The 23,987-nt window shown below is 46.9% G+C and overlaps 1 protein-coding gene across 2 annotated transcripts; it reads left to right on the top strand.

Annotated features, from left to right (window-relative positions):
* Nucleotides 1-2,744: 2,744 nt before the first annotated feature.
* MTRES1 (mitochondrial transcription rescue factor 1) lies at nucleotides 2,745-23,702 on the top strand. 2 transcript variants are annotated; one of them, NM_001266984.1, is made up of 4 exons: nucleotides 2,745-2,800; nucleotides 14,225-14,706; nucleotides 19,069-19,141; nucleotides 23,176-23,465. In NM_001266984.1, the coding sequence occupies exons 2-4, from the start codon at nucleotides 14,237-14,239 to the stop codon at nucleotides 23,353-23,355; spliced, it is 723 nt and encodes a 240-aa protein (NP_001253913.1). In that variant the 5' UTR covers nucleotides 2,745-2,800; nucleotides 14,225-14,236; the 3' UTR covers nucleotides 23,356-23,465. The 2 variants fall into 2 exon arrangements, with proteins under 2 accessions (NP_001253913.1, XP_077854548.1); XM_077998422.1 differs by lacking the exon at nucleotides 2,745-2,800 and adding an exon at nucleotides 12,001-12,138 and having other exon boundaries at nucleotides 23,176-23,702.
* The last annotated feature ends 285 nt before the right edge of the window (nucleotides 23,703-23,987 follow it).

The raw sequence follows: 23,987 nt of genomic DNA, 5'->3' as shown, positions 1-23,987 counted from the left end.
TGAGGTCAGCAATGTAGATGAGGTCAGATGCAGAAGGCCTCACAGGTCATTGAAAGGATTTTGGCTTTAATTGTAACATAAGGTGGGTAGCCTGGGAGGGTTTTGGGTTTTGTTTTTTGTTTTTGTTTTTTCTGAGACGGAGTCTCGCTCTGTCAGTCAGGCTGGAGTACAGAGGCGCTATCTCGGCTCACTGCAAACTCTGCCTCCAAGGTTCAAGTTATTCTTCTGCCTCAGCCTCCTGAGTAGCTGGGATTACAGGCACACACCACCATGCCTGGCTAATTTTTGTATTTTTAGTAGAGATAGGGTTTCACTATGTTGGTCAGGCTTGTCTCAAACTCATGACCTCATGATCCGCCCACCTCAACCTCCCAAGTTGCTGGGGTTACAGGTGTGAGCCACCACGGCCAGCCCAGGAGGGTTTTAAGTAGAGTAATGACAGGATTTGATTTGTGATTTAATAGGATCACTCTGGTTATTGTCCTGAGGATAGCCTGAAGAAAGGTAAGCGGCCGGGTGTGGTGGCTCACACCTGTAATCCCAGAACTTTGGGAGGCTGAGGCGGGTGGATGACCTGAGGTCAGGAGTTCAAGACCAGCCTGACCAACATGGTAAAACCCCATCTCTACTAAAAATACAAAAATTAGCCAGGTGTGGTAGTGCGCACCTCTAATCCCAGGTGAGACAGAAAGGGAGAAATTGAGGGTATCTCTAAGATATCTGACCTAAGTAATAGGAAGGGTGGAATTTCCTTAACAGTTATTTCCTTAACTGAAATAAGGAATGCTGTGGGAGGAATGCATTTGGGTGTGGTGATGAGACTGGGATCTGGGTTTTGGTCCTATCAAGTTTGAGATTTCCATTAGATATGCAAGTGAAGATGTTAAGTAGGCAGTTGGAGTCTTGAATGCAAGAGAATGATCTCGGCTGGCAATACATATTTGAGGATTGTCCACATATAGATAATATGTAAAGCCACGAAATTGTTGGAGATCAACTGGGGAGCTAGGATAGATAAAAAGGAAAAAGATTAGAGGTCTAAGCCTGGGGCACTTACTCTTTGGCATTCTAAGGATGTAATGAAAAAACAGCAGGCTGGGAGCGGTGGCTCACACCTGTAATCCCAGCACTTTGAGGCGGGTGGATCACTTGAGGTCTGGAGTTTGCGACAAGCCTGGCCAATATGGTGAAACCCCATCTTTACTAAAATACAAAAAAAAAAAAATTAGCCAGGCGTGGTGGCAGGCGCCTGTAGTCCCAGCTACTCGGGAGGCTGAGGCAGGAGAACAGCGTGAATCTGGGAGGCAGAGCTTGCAGTGAGCCGAGATCGCGCCACTGCACTCCAGCCTGGGCGACAGAGCGAGACTCCGTCTCAAAAAAAAAAAAAAAAAAAAAATTAGCCGGGCATGGTGGTGCGTACCTGTAGTCCCAACTACTAAGGAGGCTGAGGCAGGAGAATCACTTGAACCCGGGAGTGGAGGTTGCAGTGAGCAGGGACCATGCCATTGCACTCCAGCCTGGGGGCCAGAGCGAGACTCATTCTCAAAAACAAAAACAAAACAAAACCAAAAAAAGTAAAAACAGGGAAGAAGATTAAGTGGCAAGTGAGGTAGGTGAAACCAATGTGGTATCCTATAACTCAAGTAAGTTAAGGAATGAGACCAGACCTTTGGATTTACATTGTGGAGGTCATCTGTGACTTTGACTAGAAGTTTTGTTAGAATGTTGCAGGGTGACGTCTTGTTTGGTGTATGAGTCAGAGTTCTCCAGAGACAGACCCAATAAGAGAGGGATGGATAGATGGATGGATGGATGGATGGATGGATGGTTGGGAGGGAAAGGGGAATTGGCTCACGTGTAAATTGCATTATTCTTGAAAAGATGTTCCCTGAAACTGCAAGTTCTGACGTATTTGCACATTTTTTGGAAACAACGCCTATATCACTCGGAGATGTTAAAAGGGGGCAGGCTCAGTGGCTCACACCTGTAATTCCAGCACTTTAGGAGGCTGAGGCCGGAAGATCGCTTCACTTGAGTCCCAGCCTGGGCAACATGGCGAAACAACATCTCTACAAACAAAACAAAACAAAAATTAGCAGGCCGTGGTGGCGCACACCTGGAGTCCCATCTACCGGGGAGACTCAGGTGGGGAGAATAGCTTGAGCCTGGGTAGCAGAGGTTGCAGTGAGCCGAGATCGCACCATTGCACTCCAGGCAAGAGTGGGACCCTGTCTAAAAAAAAAAATTTTTTTTCAAAGGGGTTAGTGGCCCCAGAGAAAGGATCACTTCATTAATAATTAAGATGGTTAGCCGGTCATGGTGGCTCACGCCTGTAGTCCCAGCTACTCGTGAGACAGAGGAACGAGAATGGCTTGAACCCAGGAGGCGGAGGTTGCAGTGAGCTGAGATTACGCCACTGCACTCCAGCCTGGGCAACAGAGTGAGACTCGGTTTCAACAAAAAAAAAAAAAAAAGAAAGAAAGAAAAGAGAAAAGAAAAAAGAAAAAAATAAAAATAAAAAAGAATTAAGATGAGCTCTCTTCGGTCAGGTGGAATCAGGCGGCGCTGGCTTCTTCGCTGGGCTCGCCTGCGGTTGTGCCCCAAGCCTACTTCCCGCTCAGTCCTCCGAGACGTGGCTTCCAGCAGGGGTCGCTGCTTCGCTGCCGCCCTGGCCTCGCGCCCAGCTCGACCCGCTCTCACCGCGCCGGCGCCGGCGGAAGGGGCGGGGCACAGGTAGGGGTGGCCTGGAGGCCTGCAGTCCGCGCGGCCACGGGGAGGGACGAGAGGGCCTGACGTACAGGTGAGTGCGCCTCTGCTGGTGCGCCGCGCCGGGCCCCCTGCCCGCGCCCCCTGTCACTTCGCCCTGCCGCCCCGCCCACGCTCCAGCCGTGTCTCCCCATGAGTGTCCCGTATTCTGCCAGCCTTGGGACGCCCCGCGAGCCCAGGGCTGCGCAGGGGCTGCGGTAATTGAGCGCGGCGAGGACTTCCGTTCCTGCGTCCGATCGCTCCTGCTGGCTCCGAATGCAGATTGCGAACCCGGGAACGCAGTTGTCCATTTCCTTTGACCTTGGGGACCCAGGAGGGTGCACTGCCCGCGGGGGCGGGGAGGGAGCTAGAGGAACCCGACCCTGTCTTAGCCCTCAGCCTTCGAGGTCTCCAAGTAAAGGGAAGGATCTTTAGCTGTATTAGACTTCAAAGCGTTTAGACCAGTTTCTCCATCTTACGGAGCGGTGAACGGGCTCAGGAATGTGGAGCGTTTCCTGGCGTCAAGCAGGTCAAAGTCAGCGCTGCTTTTCTTACAGACACTGCTTTTCTTACAGACACTGCTTTTCTTACAGTCTTCGGTTAGTTCAGATTGTATACCTCTCCTGAAGATGTCACCCAGAACCTCCTATGAGCTTCTGCCGTGATCATTCCTCCACTCACCCTACACCAACGCCAAAGAGATCTTTTAAAATGGACTTCTATCAGGTCAATTCCCAGGGCCCATCATTGCGTGTTCTTTTCCTGATTCATTCGAATGCACCCGTTCTGATCAATTTTTATTCCACAGGGGGGTGTTGTTTTGTCGTTTTTTAAGACACTAGCTCTGTGGTCAAGCCTAGAATACAGTGCTGTGAACTCTGCTCATTGCAGCCTCCCCCTCCCAGGTTCAAGCGATTCTTCCGCCTCAGCCTCCCGAGTAGCTGTGACTACAGGTGTGCGCCACCACGCCTGGCTAATTTTTGTGTTTTTAGTAGAGACGAGGTTTCACCATGTTGGCCAAGCTGGTCTCGAACTCCTGGCCTCAACTAATCCGCCCCCCTCAGCCTCCCAAAGTGCTGGAATTACAGGCGTGAGCCACTGCGTCTGGCCTATTTTTATTTTAGATCTCACTGTGTTGCCCAGGCTGATCTCAAGCTCTTGGACACAAGCGATTCTCCTGCCTTGGCCTCCCAAAGTGCTGGGATTATAGGCGTGAGCCACCTGCCTGACCTCATTTGCCCTCTCAATCCCCCTTACCCTGCTCCACTTTCTTCCCCTAGAGCATTAACCACCAGCTATCATGTAATTTACACGGTGTTTTTTTGTGTGTGTGTACCTGTTTCCCCTACTAGAGTATAAACTCTACAAGAATAGGAATCTTCATCCATATGTTTTTCCTCTGCTGAATTTCTAGTGCCCAAATTAGTGCATGGCACATGGTGAGTGCTTAATTAAGGGGAGGAGGCCAGTGTTGCTGAAGCTGAATTTGCAAGAGTCAGATTGCAGATGAGGTTGGAGAGGAAATGGGGGCTGAGGGAGCACCAGATCCTGTAGAGCCTTTAGACCATGGTAGAGACTTTGCTTTTCTCTGAGTGCTTTTGTAGGGATTTGAGGAAAGGAGTGACATTGTATGAATGACTTTATTATGTACCCACATGGAGGTGTCAAATAGGCGTTAGATATTGTGTTGCAGGTCCCCAGGTTCATTGATTCACTAAGAGGACTCAAAAGACTCAGCACATAGTCATACTCACAGCTGTGATTTATTATAGCAAAAGGATACAAAGCAAAATAAGCAAAGGGAAAAGATGCATGGGACAAAGTCTGGAGGAAACCAGGTGCAGTCTTCTGAGTCCTCTCCTAGTGGAGTCACATGGGGTATACTTAATTCTTGCAGCATCAAATTATGACAAGACGTGAGAGATCTATATCAGGAAAGCTCATAGAGCTCATTTTTCCAATAAAAAGTCACATAGGCACTGTCTGCCTAGAGTGTGCCAAAAGTTCAGCTGCCCCAGAAAAACGCAGGTGTTCAGAATCACATTGTACAGTTTCAGCACAGTGAGCCACTCTTATCCAGGTGGGAATTGTGGGAACCCTCATGAAGTTCAAGTTCCCAGACACTAGCCATGGGCCAACTATGCAAGCAGGCATTCTAAGGATAGCAATCTCAGGCCTGTTATATTAATTCTTTTCTGCACAGATGTATGAGTCTGGAATTTGGGAGAAAGTCCTGGAATGGGAATATAGATTAGGGTGTGGTTGGCATATAGGTGGTATTTAAAGCCATAGAAATGATTGGTGTCTTGATAATGCGTTTGTAAGAATTAATTGGGTACACTTAAGAGGTGAGCCGGATAAAGTGAATGTATAAGAGAAGAGGACCAAAGATAGAGCCCTGGGCCCCTCCAACTTTAAGATATCAGGGAAGGCCAGGCACAGTGGCTCAGGCCTGTAATCCTAGCACTTTGGGAGGCTGAGGTGGGCGGGTCACTTGAGGTCAGGATTTCCAAACCAGCCTGGCCAACATGGTGAAACCCTGTCTCTACTAAAAATATAAAAATTAGCCAGGTGTGGTGGTAAGCGCCCGTAATCCCAGCTACTTTGGAGGCTGAGGTGGGAGAATATGGCCTGAACCCAGGAGGCAGAGGTTGCAGTGAGTCAAAATCGCGCCACTGCACTCCAGCCTGGACAACAGAGGAAGACCCTGTCTCGAAAAAAGAAAGGCCGGGTGCGGTGGCTCACGCCTGTAATCCCAGCACTTTGGGAGGCCGAGACGGGCGGATCACGAGGTCAGGAGATCGAGACCATCCTGGCTAACATGGTGAAACTCCGTCTCTACTAAAAATACAAAAAATTAGCCGGGCGTGGTGGTGCGCGCCTGTAGTCCCAGCTACTTGGAGGCTGAGGCAGGGGAATGGTGTGAACCCGGGAGGCGGAGCTTGCAGTGAGCCGAGATCTCTCTGCTGCACTCCAGCCTGGGCGGCAGAGCGAGACTCCGTCTCAAAAAATAAAAAAAAAAGAAAAGAAAAGAAAAGAAAGAAGATGTCAGGGAGAAGAGAAGGACGCAGCAAAGGAGTCTCCTTTTTTTCGGGGGGGAGATAAGAGTTTCGCACTTGTTGCCCAGTCTGGAGTGCAGTGGCCTCGGCTCACTGCAGCCTCCGCCTCCCAGATTCAAGTGATTCTCTTGCCTCAACCTCCTGAGTAGCTGGAATTACAGGTGCCCGCCATTGTGCCTAGCTAATTTTTTTTTTTTTTTTTTTTGAGATGTTGTCTCACTCTTGTTGCCCAGGCTGGAGTGCAATGGCACAATCTTGGCTCACTGCAACCTCCCCCTCCTGGGTTCAAGCGATTCGCGTGCCTCATCCTCCTGAGTAGCTGGGATTACAGGCACGTGCCACCACGCTCAGCTAATTTTTGTATTAGTAGTAGAGACAGGGTTTCTCCATGTTGGTCAGGCTGATCTCGAACTCCCAACCTAAGGTGATCCACTCGCCTTGGCCTCCCAAAGTGCTGGGATTACAGGCGTGAGCCACCGTGCCCGGCCAGCAAAGGAGTCTTAGAAGCAGCAGCCACAGGAGAGATAGGAAGAAAACCAAGAGTGAGGTGTCTTGGAGACCAAGTGAAGAAGAGAGGCGTTATCAGTTTTTTCAAGTGCTGCTGAGAAGTCAATTAAGATGAGGACTGACATGACCTTTTGGATTTAGAAAATGAAAGGAGTGGAGTTGAGGAGAGTTAGACAACCATTTTGAGGAGTTTTATGGTAAAGAGGGGCAAGAAAAGAGTTGGTAGCGGGGGGGTGTGGAGGCAAGAGGTTTGTGTAATTGATTGCTTTTGAATGAGAGAAAAATAACAGCATCCTGTCCTTTACTATAGCCACCCCCACATTGACTCATTTCCTCACATATGCCAAGTGCCTGGCTAGGCCCTGGTATAAAACATGCAGTCCTTGTCGTCAGGGAACTGCCATTTAAGTGGAATGTGGGCAAGTAAACTGTCTGCCAGGGCACACATGTGAAAGCAGGTCCAGGGGAGGCTGAACCCTGCACCAGCTGGAGCGCAGAGCAAGAATGCCTGAGCTGGGCGTGGTGGATCACGCCTGTAATTCCAGCACTTTGGGAGACTGAGGCAGGCAGATCACAAGGTTAGGAGTTCGAGACCAGGCTGGCCAACGTTGTGAAACCCATCTCTACTAAAACTACAAAAATTAGCTGGGCATGGTGGCCCATGCCTGTAGTCGCAGCTACTTAGGAGGCTGAGGCAGGAGAATCGCTTGAACCCAGGAGGCGGAGGTTGCAGTGAGCTGAGATCACGCCACTGAACTCCAGCCTGGACAACAGTGCAAGACTCCATCTCAAAAAAAAAAAAAAAAGCCTGAGTATCCTTGAATGCCCATCCTCATTCATCCTTGAATGAGAGAAAAATAACAGCATGCCAATGGAATAGTCCATTATCAAGCAAAAAAATTACTGTTGTAACATGATGTTTCCCCATGGCTCAGTTTCAGGCCCCCTTTGCCCTTTGCTCACAGAACTCTGTAGGCATCCTTGCTCTGCGCTCCAGCTGCTGCAGGATTCAGCCTCCCCTGGGCCTGCTTTCACATGTGTGCCATGGCAGACAGTTTACTTGCCCACATTCCACTTAAACAGCAGTTCCCTGATGACAAGGACTCTGTGTTTTATACCAAGGCCTACCCAGGCACTTGGCATATGTGAGCAAATGAGTGATTGTGGGGGTGGCTGTAGTAATGGGCAGGATGCTCATTTCGTTTCTAGAAATTGAATCTGCCACCATTCACTGGGTTTGGTATGTCCTGAGCAGAGGAGTGAAGAACAGGGCACTGTGTAGGCCTTATCACTACCCTTAGAGTTTGGGAGATAATTTGTGACTTAATTTGAAAGTAACAAAAAAAAGGATAGTGTTGGTGAAACCAGAGTATGGAAAAGGGCATGTGGAGCGTGGCTTGGTAGAGGAGGATGTGGCTTGTGTGGAGTGTGGAGGAAGAGAAGACCGTGACAAAAGGACAGGAACTTTTCAGTAGTAGATATTTTTTTTTTTTCCAAATGAGCTGTAAGGAACCCAGTATTCTCCAGTGCTGCTTCGGTTGGAGAGGAGCTGGGTGCCTGGTTAGTTCTCTTCTCTGGCACCCCCACTTCCAACTCAGGGCTTCCTTGAACAGTTTCAAAGTCCTGAGGCAGGGCCGGGTGCGGTGGCTCATGCCTGTAATCCCAGCACTTTGAGCAACTGAGGTGGGTGGATCACGAGGTCAGGAGATCAAGACCATCTTGACTAACACGATGAAACCCCGTCTCTACTAAAGATACAAAAAATTAGCCGGGTGTGGTAGCGGGTGCCTGTAGTCCCAGCTACTTGGGTAGCTGAGGCAGGAGAATGGCATGAACCTGGGAGGCGGAGCTTGCAGTGAGCCGAGATTGCGCCACTGCACTCCAGCCTGGGCGACAGAATGAGACTCCGTCTCAAAAAAATAGTAACAAAGTTCTGAGGCAGAATCTGGGTCCTCCCTTGTGACCCTGAGTGCCCACTGCTGACAACTACAAATAGTCGTCATCTCCAGCAAGAATTAGGTTAATATGTTTCCTCAATTTTATGTTTTTAATGAATTTTATCTAAGCTTCCAACATCTGCCAATGTTTGCCTGCTAGAAAGTTAAGCTGATCACAGTGAGAGGTAGTGAGTAGCTAATAAACACAAGGGAATTCGTGGCTTGACATTTTGGTGTGTTTTTTGAGTTTACAAGTGTATCTGATTCTAATGGTTATTTTCTGCTAGGAAAGGTTTCCTAATGCAGGTAGATGTAACTCTACTTGTGACGTCGGCAGAGAGCCACATCATATCTAGGCATTCCTCAAAGTAAACAACGGTATGGTAAAAACTAGGACTTTTTTCAAAGGCAGGAAGAGTGTAAAAAATATACTAAAAATAAATAAAAATAAAAATAGGACTTACAGATGGGGAATGTGGGCACCCAGGGCCTGACACAGAAACAGGACTTCTACCCCTAGCCATGGGTACTTCCCTCCCCTAGGTGTCTCCTCTTAGGATTTCTTCTAAGTTGGGGCAACAGTTCCTCCCACTCTTCTGTCCCTGAAAACTATCTGTTCTTTCAGGTATTGCACTAGTTGGTGAGTTTTTATTCCAGAAAAAAAAATAAGAAAATAGATGTCAGGGTGTGGAAGAAAGAGCACTTAACTTGGAGTTGGAAGACTGATGGACAGTTCAGCTTGGTACTAATGAGTCTAGGCTTTGGAGCTTGGATGCCTAGATTTGAATAGTGTCTGTGTGACCCTATAGCTGAGATGGGCTTGTTGCAAGGAATAAATGAGTTAATGTGTAGAGCAATGCCTGGCCCACAGTAAAAACAATGAGCCTTAAGAAGACTTGACCAGCCAGGCGTGGTGGCTCACGCCTGTAATCCTAGCACTTCGGGAGGCCGAGGCAGGTGATCACCTGAGGTCAGGAGTTCAAGACCACCCTGGGCCACATGGTGAAACCCTGTCACTACAAAAATACAAAAATGAGCCGGGCACAGCGGCACATGCCTGTAATTGCAGCTACTTGGGAGGCTGAGACACGAGAATCACTTGAACCCAGGAGGCGGAGGCTGCAGTGAGCCAAGATTGAACCTCTGCACTCCAGCCTGGGCAACAGAGTAAGACTCCATCTCATTTACTAGCTGTGCCACTTAGCTTATTCTTAAATTGCTTCAGCTTTTGTTTGTACTCATCTGCAAAATGAGGGAACAGCACAAAGTCATCCCTCAGAGACTGCTTTTTTTTTTTTCTTGTTTTTGAAACGGAGTTTCACTCTTGTTACCCAAGCTGGAGTGCAATGGCACAGTCTCGGCTCACCATAACCTCCGCCTCCCAGGTTCAAGCAGTTCTCCTGCCGCAGCCTCCCAAATTGCTGGGATTACAGGCACACGCCACCACACCTGGCTAATCTTGTATTTTTAGTAGAGACCGGGTTTCTCCATGTTAGCCAGGCTGGTCTCAAACTCCCAACCTCAGGTGATCCGCCCACCTCGGCCTCCCAGAGTGCTGGGATTACAGGCATGAGCCGCCAAAGTAAAACTTTTAATAATGACTCTACGACTTAGGACCAACACAGACTTCCTGGGGATGATGTTAGAGAGCTCTGGCCACCTATGGCTAAACCTTCCTGTGTGTTTTGGGTGGTTGGGAGAGTGTGAGAGGCTGTGCTTATGAGTTAATTATTTTTCTTCAGATTTTCCATTGTGAAGGATCTATGCTAAAATCTTGTTAACAGTGGTTAACATGGATTGGACTAGGGCTGGTTTTAATTTTCTTTTTTTGAGATGGAGTTTCACTCTTGTCGCCCAGGCTGGTGTGCAATGGCACAGTCTTGGCTCACTGCAACCTCCACCTCCTGGGTTCAAGCGATTCTCCTGCCTCAGCCTCCCAAGTAGCTGAGATCACAGGCGCCCACCACCATGCCTGGCTAATTTTTGTATTCTTAGTAGAGACAGGGTTCCACCATGTTGGCCAGGCTGATCTCAAACTCCTGACCTCAGGTGGTCTGCCAGCCTTGGCCTCCCAAAGTGCTGGGATTACAGGTAGTGAACCACCACATCCGGCCAATTTTCCTCATATTTTTTCAAATTTTCTACATGAAAATTTATTTTATATACATATAATCAGAAATTTTATGAAAAAAAATTATTGCATATAGGGGGTATACTCAGCCTTTTCTAGTTATGACTGTTAGGGGGGCATCTAATTTAAGTTAATGCCCCTGATATTCAAATATACTGCTGTTGCCAACACTGGGCCACTGGCCATACAAACCTGTGCCAAAGTTTTCCTAGACCCACAGTGAGAAAAATAAATGACAACAGTTGATTTCTTATAATGCTGAATGTATTCATCTTAAAGAAGTTTAATTCTGGCCGGGTGCTGTGGCTCACATCTATAATCCCAGCACTTTGGGAGGCTGAGGCGGGCAGATCACCTGAGGTCAGGAGTTCGAGACCAGCCTGACCAACATGGAGAAACCCCGTCTGTAATAAAAATACAAAATTAGCTGGGCGTGGTAGCGCATGCCTGTAATTGCAGCTGCCCAGGAGGCTGAGGCAGGAGAAGTGCTTGAACCCAGGAGGCAGAGGTTGCGGTGAACTGAGATCGAGCCATTTAACTCCAACCTGGGCAACAAGAGCAAAACGCCATCTCAAAAATAGTTGTTTAATTCTGAGATGATGTCCTTCCTACTCTTTTGGCATGAAATCTTTCTTGGAGTCCACCATGAGGTATCTTTCTCAATTTTGTTTTTTTGTAGAGATGGAGTCTCACTGTTGCACAGGCTGGTCTCAAACTCCTGGGCTCAAGCAGTCTTCCTCCCTCAGCCTCCCAAAGTGCTGGGATACAGGTGTAAGCCACTGCTCCTAGCCTAGTTACCTTTAAAAAAATTTTTAATTGTACTAATCAATGAAATAGTCTGGGAAATGCTGAAATCTGGTGTTTTCTTCCTTTATTTCTGATTATGTAAAATTTTATTTATTTTCTTTTTTTGAGATGGAGGCTCGCTCTCTTGCCCAGACTGGAGTACTGTGACACGATCTCGGCTCACTGCAACCTCTGCCTCCCAGGTTCAAGCACCCACCACCACACCCGGCTAATTTTTTTGTATTTTTAGTAGAGGTGGGGTTTCACCGTGTTGGCCAGGATGGTGTCAAGCTCCTGACCTCAAGTGATCTGCCCGCCTCAGCCTCCCAAAGTGTTGAGATTACCGGCCTGAGCCACCATGCCCGGCTCCAGCTAATTTTTGTACTAAAAGTAGAGATGGGGTTTCGCCATGTTGGCCAGGTTGGTCTTGAACTCCTCACCTCAAGTGATCCTCCCTCCTTAGACTCCAAAGTGGTTGGATTACAGACGTGAGCCACCGTACCCAGCCTGATTATGTAAAATTTAAAATTAGCGAGACCTCATCTCTACTAAATAAATTAAATCTAAAAAATTTAAAGGCATTCCTATTAATGGGTATTATTCATTCTCTATTACATTAGAATATGTGTAAAAGTAATTATTGGCAACATTTCTTTTTTTTATTTATTTTTTATTTTTTTTATTTTTGAGACGGAGTCTCGCTCTGTCCCCCAAGCTGGAGTGCAGTGGCCGGATCTCAGCTCACTGCAAGCTCCGCCTCCCGGGTTTACGCCATTCTCCTGCCTCAGCCTCCTGAGTAGCTGGACTACAGGCACCCGCCACCATGCCCGGCTAATTTTTTGTATTTTTAGTAGAGATGGGGTTTCACCGTGGTCTCGATCTCCTGACGTTGTGATCCGCCCGCCTCGGCCTCCCAAAGTGCTGGGATTACAGGCGTGAGCCACCGCGCCCGGCGGCAACATTTCTTTTGAAGGTATTTCAGGTAGTTTCTAGTCATTATTTTAGAGTACTCTGGATTATATAGCATTTTATTTATTTATTTTATTTTATTTTTGAGACAGAGTCTCACTCTATCGCCCAGGCTGGAGTGCAGTGGTGCGATCTCAGCTCACTGCAGCCTTTACCTCCCAGGGTCTAGCGATTCTCCTGCCTTAGCCTCCCAAGTAGCTGGGATTATAGGTGCATGCCACCACACCCGGCTAATTTTTGTAATTTTATTAGAGATGGGGTTTCACCATGTTGGCCAGGCTGGTCTTGAACTCCTGACCTCAGGAGATTCACCCGCCTCAGCCTCCCAAAGTGCTGCGATTACAGGTGTGAGCCACCATGCCCACCCTAGCATTTTAAAATTGTTCCAAATTATAGTTATGTTGAAATAGAGTCTTTACATTCAGTCTGCTTTATTTCTCTTTCAAGACTTAGATTGGAGTCCCAAGAGTGGTGGATTAATAGAATTGAGATTTTGTTGTATGCTTATCCCCACCAGGAAAATAAGGCCCAAAATGTTAAATACAATTTGGAAGTAGCTAGTTCCATGTTTTTGAGTGGGCCATAATCAGAGGTATCAATCTTAAGGTACAGTCTAGGCACAAAGGAAAGTCATTTGCAGACTCCCAGTACAAGGATGTTGATCATATGGAAACCCTTCCCTCATGACCAAATCATGGTCTCTAAAACCTTCTTGATATACTTGCAGGGGAGGGGGTGGGTGTGAGTCTGCCACCATCATAAGATGGTTTCTCCTTCATTTGAAGTAACTGTAGGAATTGATTGCCCTCTGACATGTCACAAGCACTTGTCACAATTCCCTAGTTTGTGGGTCTCTAGACCCCTTCCTTGTCTGCTAGCTAATGCCTCTGTTAAACATGGGGAAGGAGATGTAAAAGGAGTTAAAATGCAGGTCTGTCCAGTTTGCTCACCCTTACCTCTGATTTGCTAGGGCTGGAGGTTGAAATAAAGTTTAGAGATTCACTCTTGATTTCATGAAGTCATGATCTGGTGTCCTTCCTTGGCAAAGTCAGTGTTGTAAGGATGTAATGTGTGTCAGTCAACAGTCTTTCTCTCCAAATTTTCCTTTAAAAAAAAAAAAAAAAAAAAAACAGGCCAGGCACAGTGGCTCACTCCTGTAATCCCAGCATTTTGGGAGGCCAAGGCAGGCAGATCACCTGAGGTCGGGAGTTTGAGACCACCTTGACCACCATGGAGAAACCCTGTTTCTACTAAAAATACAAAATTAGCCGGGCATGGTGATGCATGCCTGTAATTCCAGCTACTGGGGAGGCTGAGGCAGGAGAATAGCTTGAACCCAGGAGGCAGAGGTTGCGGTGAGCCGAGATGGTGCCATTGCACTCCAGCCTGGGCAACAAGAGCGAAACTCCATCTCAAAAAAAAAAAAAAATTGAAAATTAAAAAAACCAAAAATCATTGAGAACTATTGTTAGTATTTTTTTAGAAGCAGTCAGTACCCAAAGCTAATTTGGGGGAGGGAGAAGAGTAGAACCAGTGCTTTCACACATACTAGTATCACATTGGACCTTCCTGACAATCCTATGAGCTAATCACATTAGTTGCAGCTAGAAGATTCACTGTGCTGTGATATATGGCCCCTGGTACATGCAGATTGATACGACTTTTTTTTTTTTTTTTTAATTTTGAGATGTGGTTTCTTGTTGCCTGGGCTGGAGTGTAATGGCATGATCTCGGCTCACTGCACCCTCTGCCTCCCAGGTTCAAGCGATTCTCCTGCCTCAGCCTCCTGAGTAGCTGGGATTACAGGTGCCTGCCACCACGCCTGGCTAATTTTTGTATTTTTAGTAGAGATGGGATTTGGCCATGTTGGCCAGGCTGGTCTTGTACTCCTGACCTCAGGTGATCTGCCCACCTCAGCCTCCCAAAGTGCTGAGATTACAGGCGGGAGCCGCCGCGCCAGGCCCGATAGGACTTTTTAGGGGCGCATACGTATAGTACTGGACAAAGTGTTCATAGTGCATATGGTTTATGTTGTAAGAACGTCATGACACTGCATTTGTGAGATAAAACTGATTTATTATCTGTTTCAGATTACAAGCGCCATGGCTATGGCTAGTGTTAAATTGGTTGCTGGTGTTTTAAGAAAGCCAGATGCCTGGATTGGACTCTGGGGTGTTCTCCGAGGGACACCTGCGTCATACAAACTCTGTACTTCCTGGAATCGATACTTGTATTTTTCTAGTACCAAGTTACGTGCACCAAATTATAAAACACTTTTTTATAGTATTTTCTCACTGAGACTCCCAGGACTTTTACTATCTCCAGAATATATTTTTCCTTTTTCCATAAGACTCAAAAGTAATATAAGCTCTACAAAATCTACTAAAAAGTCTCTGCATAAAGTAGATGAAGAGGACTCTGATGAAGAAAGCGATCATGACGAGATGAGTGAGCAGGAAGAGGAGCTTGAGGATGACCCTACTGTAGTCAAAGACTATAAAGACCTGGAAAAAGCAGTGCAGTCTTTTCGGTATGATGTTATCTTGAAGACGGGGCTAGATATTGGGAGAAAGTGAGTATGATACACATTTCATTATAAACTCACTCATAGTCGTGTTATTTTAATGTAGCATTCCAAATCACTTGGCCCATATTATGGTGAAGAATAACCACAATAAAAGGACCTTTATAGGTAACCTGTTTCAATTATTTCATTTTATAGATGAGCAAACTGATTTCCAAAGAAGTCAAGTGACTGCCTGCAAATCCCATGTGCCATATTAGAAAATTTGAATCTAAGACACAGTTGACTGTAAGATGAACCATTGATTTAATAACAGCTTCTTGAGGAGAAAATGAATCACCATATTAGATGTATGTAGCAAGCATAAAATGCACCGGGATATTTCACAAATGCTATAATGTGAAACGGTACCTCGGCTGGGCACGGTGGCTCATGCCTGTAATCCCAGCACTTTGGGAGGCCGAGCTGCGTGGATCACAAGGTCAGGAGTTCAAGACAGCCTGGCCAATACGGTGAAACTCTGTCTCTACTGAAAATACAAAAATTAGCCAGGCGAGGTGGCAGGCGCCTGTAGTCCCAGCTACTTGGGAGGCTGAGGCAGGAGAATTGCTTGAACCTGGGAGGCAGAGGTTGCAGTGAGCCAAGGTCGCGCCACTGCACTCCAGCCTGGGCAACAGAGCAAGACTCCATCTGGAAAAAAAAAAAGGTACCTCTTAGAATTAACAGCATGATGTATAATAAGATGATGGTTAAGAATGCAGGCTTTGGCCAGGCGCGGTGGTTCATGCCTGTAATCCCAGCACTTTGGGAGGCTGAGGCAGGCAGATCACAAGGTCAGGAGATCGAGACCATTCTGGCTAGTACGGTGAAACCCAGTCTCTACTAAAAATACAAAAAATTAGCTAGGCGTGGTGACAGGCACCTGTACTCCCAGCTGCTCGGGAGGCTGAGATAGGAGAATGGCATGAACCTGGAGGTAGAGCTTGCAGTGAGCTGAGATGGCGCCACTGCACTCCAGCCTGGGCGACAGAGCGAGACTCCGTCTCAAAAAAAAAAAAAAAACAAAACAGAATGTGGGCTTTGGAGCCAGATTACTGGGGTTTCAGTCCTGGTTCTGTGTGACCTTGGGTTAGTTACTTAAACTTTCTGAGCCTCAGTTTTCTCATCTGTAAAATGAAGATGATAGAACCTAGTTTAGAGAGTGGTTGCTAGGATTGAGTGCGTATATATCTATCTCAAGCACTTATAACAGTGTCTGGCACATAGTAGGTACTCAATATATGCGGGCTGTTTTGAAGAAAATACTACATATGTTCATGTATAATAGAGGTATTGAGGCCGGGCGCGGTGGCTCAAGCCTGTAATCCCAGCACTTTGGGAGGCCGAGGCGGGTGGATCACGAGGTCAGGAGATCGAGACCATCCTGGCTAACATGGTGAAACCCTGTCTCTACTAAAAATACAAAAAACTAGCCGGGCGCGGTGGCGGGCACCTGTAGTCCCAGCTACTCGGAGGCTGAGGCAGGAGAATGGCGTGAACTCGGGAGGCGGAGCTTGCAGTGAGCTGAGATCGCGCCACTGCACTCCAGCCTGGGTGACAGAGTGAGACTCCGTCTCAAAAAAAAAAAAAAATAGAGGTATTGAGTCTAACCTTTCAGATTTCTTTTTTTTTTTTTTTTTTTGAGACAGAGTCTCGCTCTGTGGCCCCAGCTGGAGTGCAGTGGCGTGATCTCGGCTCACTGCAAGCTCCACCTCCTGGGTTTACGCCATTCTCCTGCCTCAGCCTCCCAAGTAGTTGGGACTACAGGCGCCTGCCACCACGCCCAGCTAATTTTTTTGTATTTTTTTTAGTAGAGACAGGGTTTCACTGTGCTAGCCAGGATGGTCTCGATCTTGTGACCTCATGATCCGCTCACCTCAGCCTCCCAAAGTGCTGGGATTACAGGCGTGAGCCACTACGCCCAGCAAAGATTTGTTTAGTATTCTGATTCCCTCTCTGCTAGATTAATTATATAAGAATAGTGGCCTTCATTGTTCATTTATTCCTTTAGGAATGATTGCATGCATATTATATACAATGTAAGAATTGTGATATGAATAAATGCAGAAAAAGTCTTGTGTAGTTTGTACCTTTATGACCTAATGTAATGTCATAGTTTAATTTTTTAATCCTTGAAGCTTAAGAGATTTATAAAAAGGGCTGGGCGTGGTGACTCACGCCTGTAATCCCAGCATTTTCAGAGGCCGAGGCAGGTGGATCACGAGGTCAGGTGATCAATACCATCCTGGCTAACACAGTGAAACCCCGTCTCTACTAAAAATAGAAAAAATTGGCTGGGCGTGGTGGTGGGCGCCTGTAGTTCCAGCTAATCCGGAGGCTGAGGCAGGAGAATGACGTGAATCTGGGAGGCGGAGCTTGCAGGGAGCCAAGATCGTGCCACCGCACTCCAGCCTGGGCGACAGAGCGAGACTTCATCTCAGAAAAAAAAAAAAAAGAGATTAATAAAAATGAGCCAGCCCACAGGCCCCGCCCTTGGCATTCTGATTGATTAGGGTGCCATTAGAGAATGTTCTCTAAACTCTGTAAACTCTGGCAAACTAATAAGGAGGCCTCTCCTCTCCCAGAGTAGAAACTGCTGCTGTTATTATTAAGCCGAGCTCCACATGTCAGTCACCTGGAATCAGATCATCAAAAAGAAAGGGTGTACTGATTTTTAGCTGCTTCCTCCCCTGGTCTTGTTGCCCCAGTGACTTAAGTTCAGAGAGAACAGCAGCTGTCAGATTGGAATTTCCCCAGCCTCAGTACGAACTGGTAGAGGGTTTCTTAATAGCCTTGCCATACGCGTGATGCCTGGTTTTTCTCTCAGTGTACAGAGCAGGTATCTGAGGGGAAGGCAGTGCCCACTCACTTTGGCTGTCGTGAATCACCAGAGCTGCAGCCTGGCCATGTGATCTCTGCACTGGGAGTCAGGCGGAGTACCCCAGGCCCCTGTCCAGAATGGAGCTTGACATGTATGCTAAAACCTCTCTTAAGGCTCCATCCAATTAACTGCCCAAATCTTTGCAGCAGTTCGACATCTATTTAGAAATGCCCTTTGGTCTCCCTGTTTTAGATACACAACAGAGCAGGTGACTTTCAGTTTCCCAGGACTCAAAATGGAGACTGTGGAGAATCACCGTCAGAGTAAACATTAATGGAAGGCTGGGTGTGGTGGCTCACGCCTGTAATCCCAGCACTTTGGGAGGCCGAGGCAGGCGGATCACGAGGTCAGGAGATCGAGACCATCCTGACTAACACGGTGAAACCCCGTCTCTACTAAAAATACAAAAAAAAAAAAAATTAACCTGGTGTGGTGGCAGGCGCCTGTATTCCCAGCTACTTGGGAGGCTGAGGCAGGAGAATGGCGTGAACTTGTTAGGCAGAGCTTGCAGTGAGCCAAGACCACACCACTGCACTCCAGCCTAGGCAATGGAGCGAGAATCTGTCTCAAAAAATAATACTAATAATAAAAATGGCAAGTGTTTCTCTCAAACTTGTATACAGTTGATGCTTGAACAGTGTGGGGGTTAAGGGTGCCAACCCCCATGCGGTTGAAATGCCACATACAACTTTTGACACTTAACTGGTAATATTTTGACACTCTGAAAACTTAACTACTGATATAGCCTACTGTTGACCAAAGGCCTTACTGATACACAGTTACAATAAAGTAAGCTCGAGAAAAGAAAATGTTACTAAGAAAAGCATAAGAAAGTGAAAATATATATACTATTTACTAAGTGGAAGTGGATCATCATGAAGGTCTTCATCCTGGCTGAGGAGGAGGAGGAAGAGGAGGTGTGGACTTGCCCTCAGGGGTGGCAGAGGCTAAAGGAAATCCACATATAAGTGGATCTGCACAGTTTGGGCCCGTGCTGGCCAAGGGTCAACTGCGATTGTTTTGAGTATATTTCTATATTTTAAAGCACTTTACCTTTAAAAAAATAGATACAAGGCAGGGCGCAGTGTTTCATGCCTATAATCATAGCACTTTGGGAGGCCAAGGTGGGCGGATTACAAGGTCAGGAGTTCAAGACCAGCCTGGCCAACAGTGAAACCCCGTCTCTCCTAAAAATACAAAAGTTAGTCAGGCATGTTGGTGTGTGCCTGTAGTCCCAACTACTGGGAGGTTGAGGCAGGAGAATCACTTGAAACCGGGAGGTGGAGGTTGCAGTGAGCCAACATCACACCACCGCATTCCAGCTTGGGCAACAAAGTGAGACTTTGTCTCAAAAAACAACAAAAAAATAGATTTGAGGGTACAAGTGCCATTTTGTTACATGGATATATTGCCTGGTGATGAAGTCTGGGCTTTAGTGTACCCATCACCCAAATTGTGTACATTGTTGCTTTTTTTTTTTTTTTTTGTAGCAAAGTGGAAGATGCATTCTACAAAGGTCAACTCAGACTGAATGAGGAAAAATTATGGAAGAAAAGCAGAACGGTGAGATACTAACCTAAAATGACAGCCAGATGTTTTCATCACTTACTCTGCTAGTAACTCAATTAATGCTGCCCCAAATTTTCCCTCTGGCTCCTCTTCCTTCTCTGAGGTCCTCTGTGGTCCTCCAGCTCAAGCTGGTGGGAATCGGCTACAGGCTTCAGACACAGGCACTTTCACTTTTGCAGCCTTCATGACCTTCTGATGAAGCTTCTCCCTTTTAAAATTTTAGAATACGCCACTGTTCGAACTGGCAGAAATCCATTAATTAAACTTCCAGGTCATTAATGTTAGCCCTCATGGAATCCACATAATCAGATTTCAAAGAAACATGTGATCCATGTAGAGTTGTTCTTTGGCCAGTGGTATCTGAGCAGATGTGTAGTTCTGTACAGCTCAGCAGTACCCAGGGAGTGCTTGCTGGATGCACAGCTTTGTGTGCAGAGCAGCTATAAAAAATGATGTGTTCTGTATTTTCTGACAAGTCCATATCAATACTGTTGTTAAGTGAAAGTCAGTTACAAGAAAATGTGTTTCCAGTCTCCACTTTTCTAACAATAAATCATATATAAAAATTCACAGTGGCTCATGCTTGTAATCCCAGTACTCTGGGAGCTGAGGCCTGCGGATCACTTGAGCCCAGGAGTTCAAGACAAGCCTGGGCAGCATGGCAAAGCTCTATTTCTACAAAAAATACAAAAACTTAGCCAAGCGTGGTGGCGGGCGCTTGACCCAGCTACTTGGGAGGCTGAGATGGGAGGATTACCTAAGCCTGGGAGGTCAAGGCTGCAGTGAGCCATAATCATGCCAGTGCACTCCAGTTTGGGTGACAGAGTGAGACCCTGTCTCAAAAAAAAAAATTCTCTCCAGGCACAGTGGCTCACGCCTGTAATCCCAGCACTTTGGGAGGCCAAGGCAGGCGGATCACAAGGTCAGGAGATCAAGACCATCCTGGCTAGCATGGTGAAACCCATCTCTACTAAAAATACAAAAAAAAAAATTAGCTGGGCGTGGTGGCGGGCGCCTGTAGTGCCGGCTACTCGGGAGGCTGAGGCAGGAGAATGGCATGAACCCAGGAGACAGAGCTTGCATTGAGCTGAGATGGTGCCACTGCACTCCAGGCTGGGCAACAGAGTGAGACTCCCATCTCAAAAAAAAATTCTGTTAGAAAATATGTTTTTGTAAAAGTAAATTACATATATATACACATCTGGAATTACAATGCTGCTATTACTAGTATTTATCTTTAAGTGAAACATTATGGATTATGTTAATTTTCTTCATGCTTTTTATTTTCTGAATTTTTTTACCATGCGTATGTATCACTTTCATAATTGGAAAAAACAATACTGGTAATAAAAGTTAACAAAACACAATAAAAAGGTATGATAGAGACCCTTAAAAAGTGTGGAAGACACAAGACATGTGAGGTGTTGGAAGACATAATCTAACTCTGTGTTCAGGGAACAAAGGTTCCAGAGAAGTTAGATGTACTTTGGAGATTGTTTTGATTTCATCTTTCATATTTCAAAATATCCCTGGGGTTGGAGGATCCAAGCTACATCCGGTTGCCCTAGGACATGGGACATTGAGGCTGTCAGCTGTGCATTTGGGTGAGCACTGAGGCTTCCTGTAGTCCTTGCTAACTGGGATCATGCAGGTTCTTGCAGCTCTGTGGGCAGAAGGAGGGAAAAGTCCCCCATGCTGTCTCAGCCCCCAAGTGCCAAGGCACTGGTGATGCCCCTGACTTGAACCGGCAGGCTGGGACTGTGGCTGTTAGCTGTTGCTCAGTGAGCTGCATGCAGTCATAAACCCTTCTCATCTCTGAATTGCTTTTTCCTCCTTTAGCCTGCCCTCCTTCTAAGCTGCAGTATTCCAAAAACAAGATGTGTTCTTGGAGTAAAGAATGATTACTCCCTGAAAACCCCGTCTCTGTGCTGGGGTCTCATTTACAAACCCCACTAGACTATTTTTCTCCCCCCACCGTTTTGTGATGTTGTTAACTACAGCCTAATTGCTGCTGCTTCATTCTGCCTTGGGTGTTCTGTTGTCTCAGCTGCCTTCCAGGTTTCTTGTGAGGGTCAGCAAAGGAAGGGGGCATTATTAACACTCAGCTGTCTTGTTACTAGGAGGCCTGGTAGCCATGGAAACTGCAGCTAACTGGAGATTTGAAATGTAGATACTTGGAACAGCCCCTAATCCCAGCCAGTTTTGCTTTGTGTCTGCTGAGGGACAGGGCTGTGGAGGGGAATAAAGAATGCCTCGCCTTCCCTGGTCGGCTCTGTGGAGCCAGTGCCTGGCTGCTGACCCCAAAGGGTCAGGTGCTTGTCTGATGCAGCAGCTCTAACCCTCGCTGCCTGCAATTCAGCAAAGCTTTTCTTTGAGCTGAAAACCAGGTGAAACCCAGGGTGTGGTAGGTGTTGGGTAATTGTTGATTAAACAGTGGCTGTGTGGTGCCCAAGTATGGGGAGTGAATCCTTCCTAAACTCATCTCTTCCTGGGATCAGTCGGGTAAAGGAGGAACACCCCTTCTCTACGCTACAAGGAAGCCCCAAAGGGATTCATTCCTTAGCCACACACTAGCCTGCTCTTTAGAGAGGCAGACATCATGCACAATATCTCTATGAAAGGATATACATAGAGTATCCTTTTCTTTGTATATCTTCTTTGCTTTTCTTTTTCCTTTTCCTTTTTATTTTTATTTTATTTTAGAGATAGGTCTTGCTCGGTTTCCCAGGCTGGAGTGCAGTGGTGCAGCCACAGCTCATTGCAGTCTTGACTTCTGGGCTCAAGTGATCTTCCCACCTCAGCCTCCCGAGTAGCTGCTATGACAGGCACACCACCATATCTGGCTATTTTTTCATTTTTTATAGAGACAGGGTCTCACTGTGTGGTCCAGGCTGGTCTTGAACTCCTGACCTCAAGTGATCCGCCCACCTTGGCCTCCCAAAGTGCTGAGATTACAGACATGAGACACCACACCTAGCCTATATACCTTTTCTTCATATACCCTTTTGTATCTTCTAAATTTTTTATCGCATGCATATATTACTTATTGAAAATGAATTGTAGGCCAGGTGCAGTGACTCACACCTGTAATCCCAGCACTTTGGGAGGCCAAGGCAGGCGGAACATTTGAGACCAGGAGTTTGAGACCAGTCTGGCCAACATGGTGAAACCCCGTCTCTACTAAAAAAACAGAAAGTTGGCCGGGCGCGGTGGCTCAAGCCTGTAATCCCAGCACTTTGGGAGGCCGAGATGGGCGGATCACGAGGTCAGGAGATCGAGACCATCCTGGCTAACAGGGTGAAACCCCGTCTCTACTAAAAAATACAAAAAACTAGCCGGGCGAGGTGGTGGGCGCCTGTAGTCCCAGCTACTCGGGAGGCTGAGGCAGGAGAATGGCGTGGACCCGGGAGGCGGAGCTTGCAGTGAGCTGAGATCCGGCCACTGCACTCCAGCCTGGGCGACAGAGCGAGACTCTGTCTGGAAAAAAAAAAAAAAATTAATAATAATAATTTGAATGAAATAAGTCACCCTCCCTTTCTTTCTTTCTTTCTTTCTTTTTTTTTTGAGACGGAGTCTCCTGCTGTCGCCCAGGCTGGCATGCAGTGACACGATCTCAGCTCACTGTAACCTCCGCTTCCCGGGTTCAAGTGATTCTCCTGCCACAGCCTCCCGAGTATCTGGGGTCACAGGCACCCACCACCACACCCAGCTAATTTTTGTATTTTTAGTAGAGATGAGGTTTCACCATGTTGGCCAGGCTGGTCGCGAACTCCTGACCTCAGGTGATCCACCCAGCTTGGCCTCCCAAAGTGCTGGGATTACAGGCGTGAGGCACCGCACCTGGCCGAGGCACCCTCCCTTTCATGCTGAGGCACTGGGGATAGGTGACAGTGACCGAGGTCAGGGCCTTTTCTCACCTGCCCCTCCTCTGGATCGTGATCATGTGGTGAAAACTCAAAGCAGTAGTGTTTGCATTGGTCTGGATTTCCTGAAGTGTAACCAAGCCTCCGTTTTCTTTTAATTTTCAGGTGAAAGTGGGAGATACATTGGATCTTCTCATTGGAGAGGATAAAGAAGCAGGAACAGAGACAGTTATGCGGATTCTCTTGAAAAAAGTGTTTGAAGAGAAGACTGAAAGTGAAAAATACAGAGTGGTGTTACGGCGGTGGAAAAGTTTAAAGTTGCCTAAGAAGAGAACATCTAAATAAATGGATTGCTTTTTAGCAATAAAGCTGCTTTCTAGTGGTAGAGGAAGGGGTCACCTGAAAAAGAGGACATTTTTATTAAAATAAAGTTCTCTTAGCGTGTGTGGAATCTGCTGAGCCATTTTGTAGAAACTAGGATCCATATCTGGAGACACTTCCCAAGGCCTGCCTTACCCCCACCCCCTGCCCACCTTGATCCATGCCCCTTTGACCTCCTCGTGTGAGAACCCCTTTGCCAGAGTGAGATGTGTGCAGAATGAACTAAGCCCCAGAGGGTTTTAATGGCTTGCCTGCTGTTTCCCACATAAACTACCTCAGGAGTCATTGTAAAATAAACTGGCCTTGTTGTCTCTTAGTGTTTTTATTTAAAATGTTCCCTGTCCAGCGGGGCCAGCTTCCTAGGTTCAGGTTTCTTTAGACAAAACCAAGCAAAGTCAAGGGTACTTTCAGATGTTAGGGGATAACCTCTGGGAGAGCCCTTTCTCCCCTGCCCTTCCGAACTACCAGTGGCAGGGGACCTTAGTTCCCTTCAATTTGTCTTCACAAGTCTGGATGAATAAAGTTTTTCCAGCTAATTTCAAACCAGCTAGTTAGAGCCCATTTGAAATTATTAGTTTAGGGCAGGCAGGGGTCCA

This window comes from Macaca mulatta, chromosome 4 (assembly GCF_049350105.2).
Source record: "Macaca mulatta isolate MMU2019108-1 chromosome 4, T2T-MMU8v2.0, whole genome shotgun sequence".
NCBI lineage: Eukaryota > Metazoa > Chordata > Mammalia > Primates > Cercopithecidae > Macaca > Macaca mulatta.
The sequence above is the reverse complement of the archived record's forward strand: the minus strand, read 5'-3'. Positions and strand labels throughout refer to the sequence as shown.

Bases quoted from the DNA above. Each gene is read 5' to 3' on its own strand.
- MTRES1 (XM_077998422.1), top strand. From the start codon at position 14,237: ATGGCTATGGCTAGTGTTAAATTGGTTGCTGGTGTTTTAAGAAAGCCA. The intron at 14,707-19,068 runs GTGAGTATGATA...TTTTTTTTGTAG, and splicing joins GGGCTAGATATTGGGAGAAA to CAAAGTGGAAGATGCATTCT. The intron at 19,142-23,175 runs GTGAGATACTAA...TTTAATTTTCAG, and splicing joins TATGGAAGAAAAGCAGAACG to GTGAAAGTGGGAGATACATT.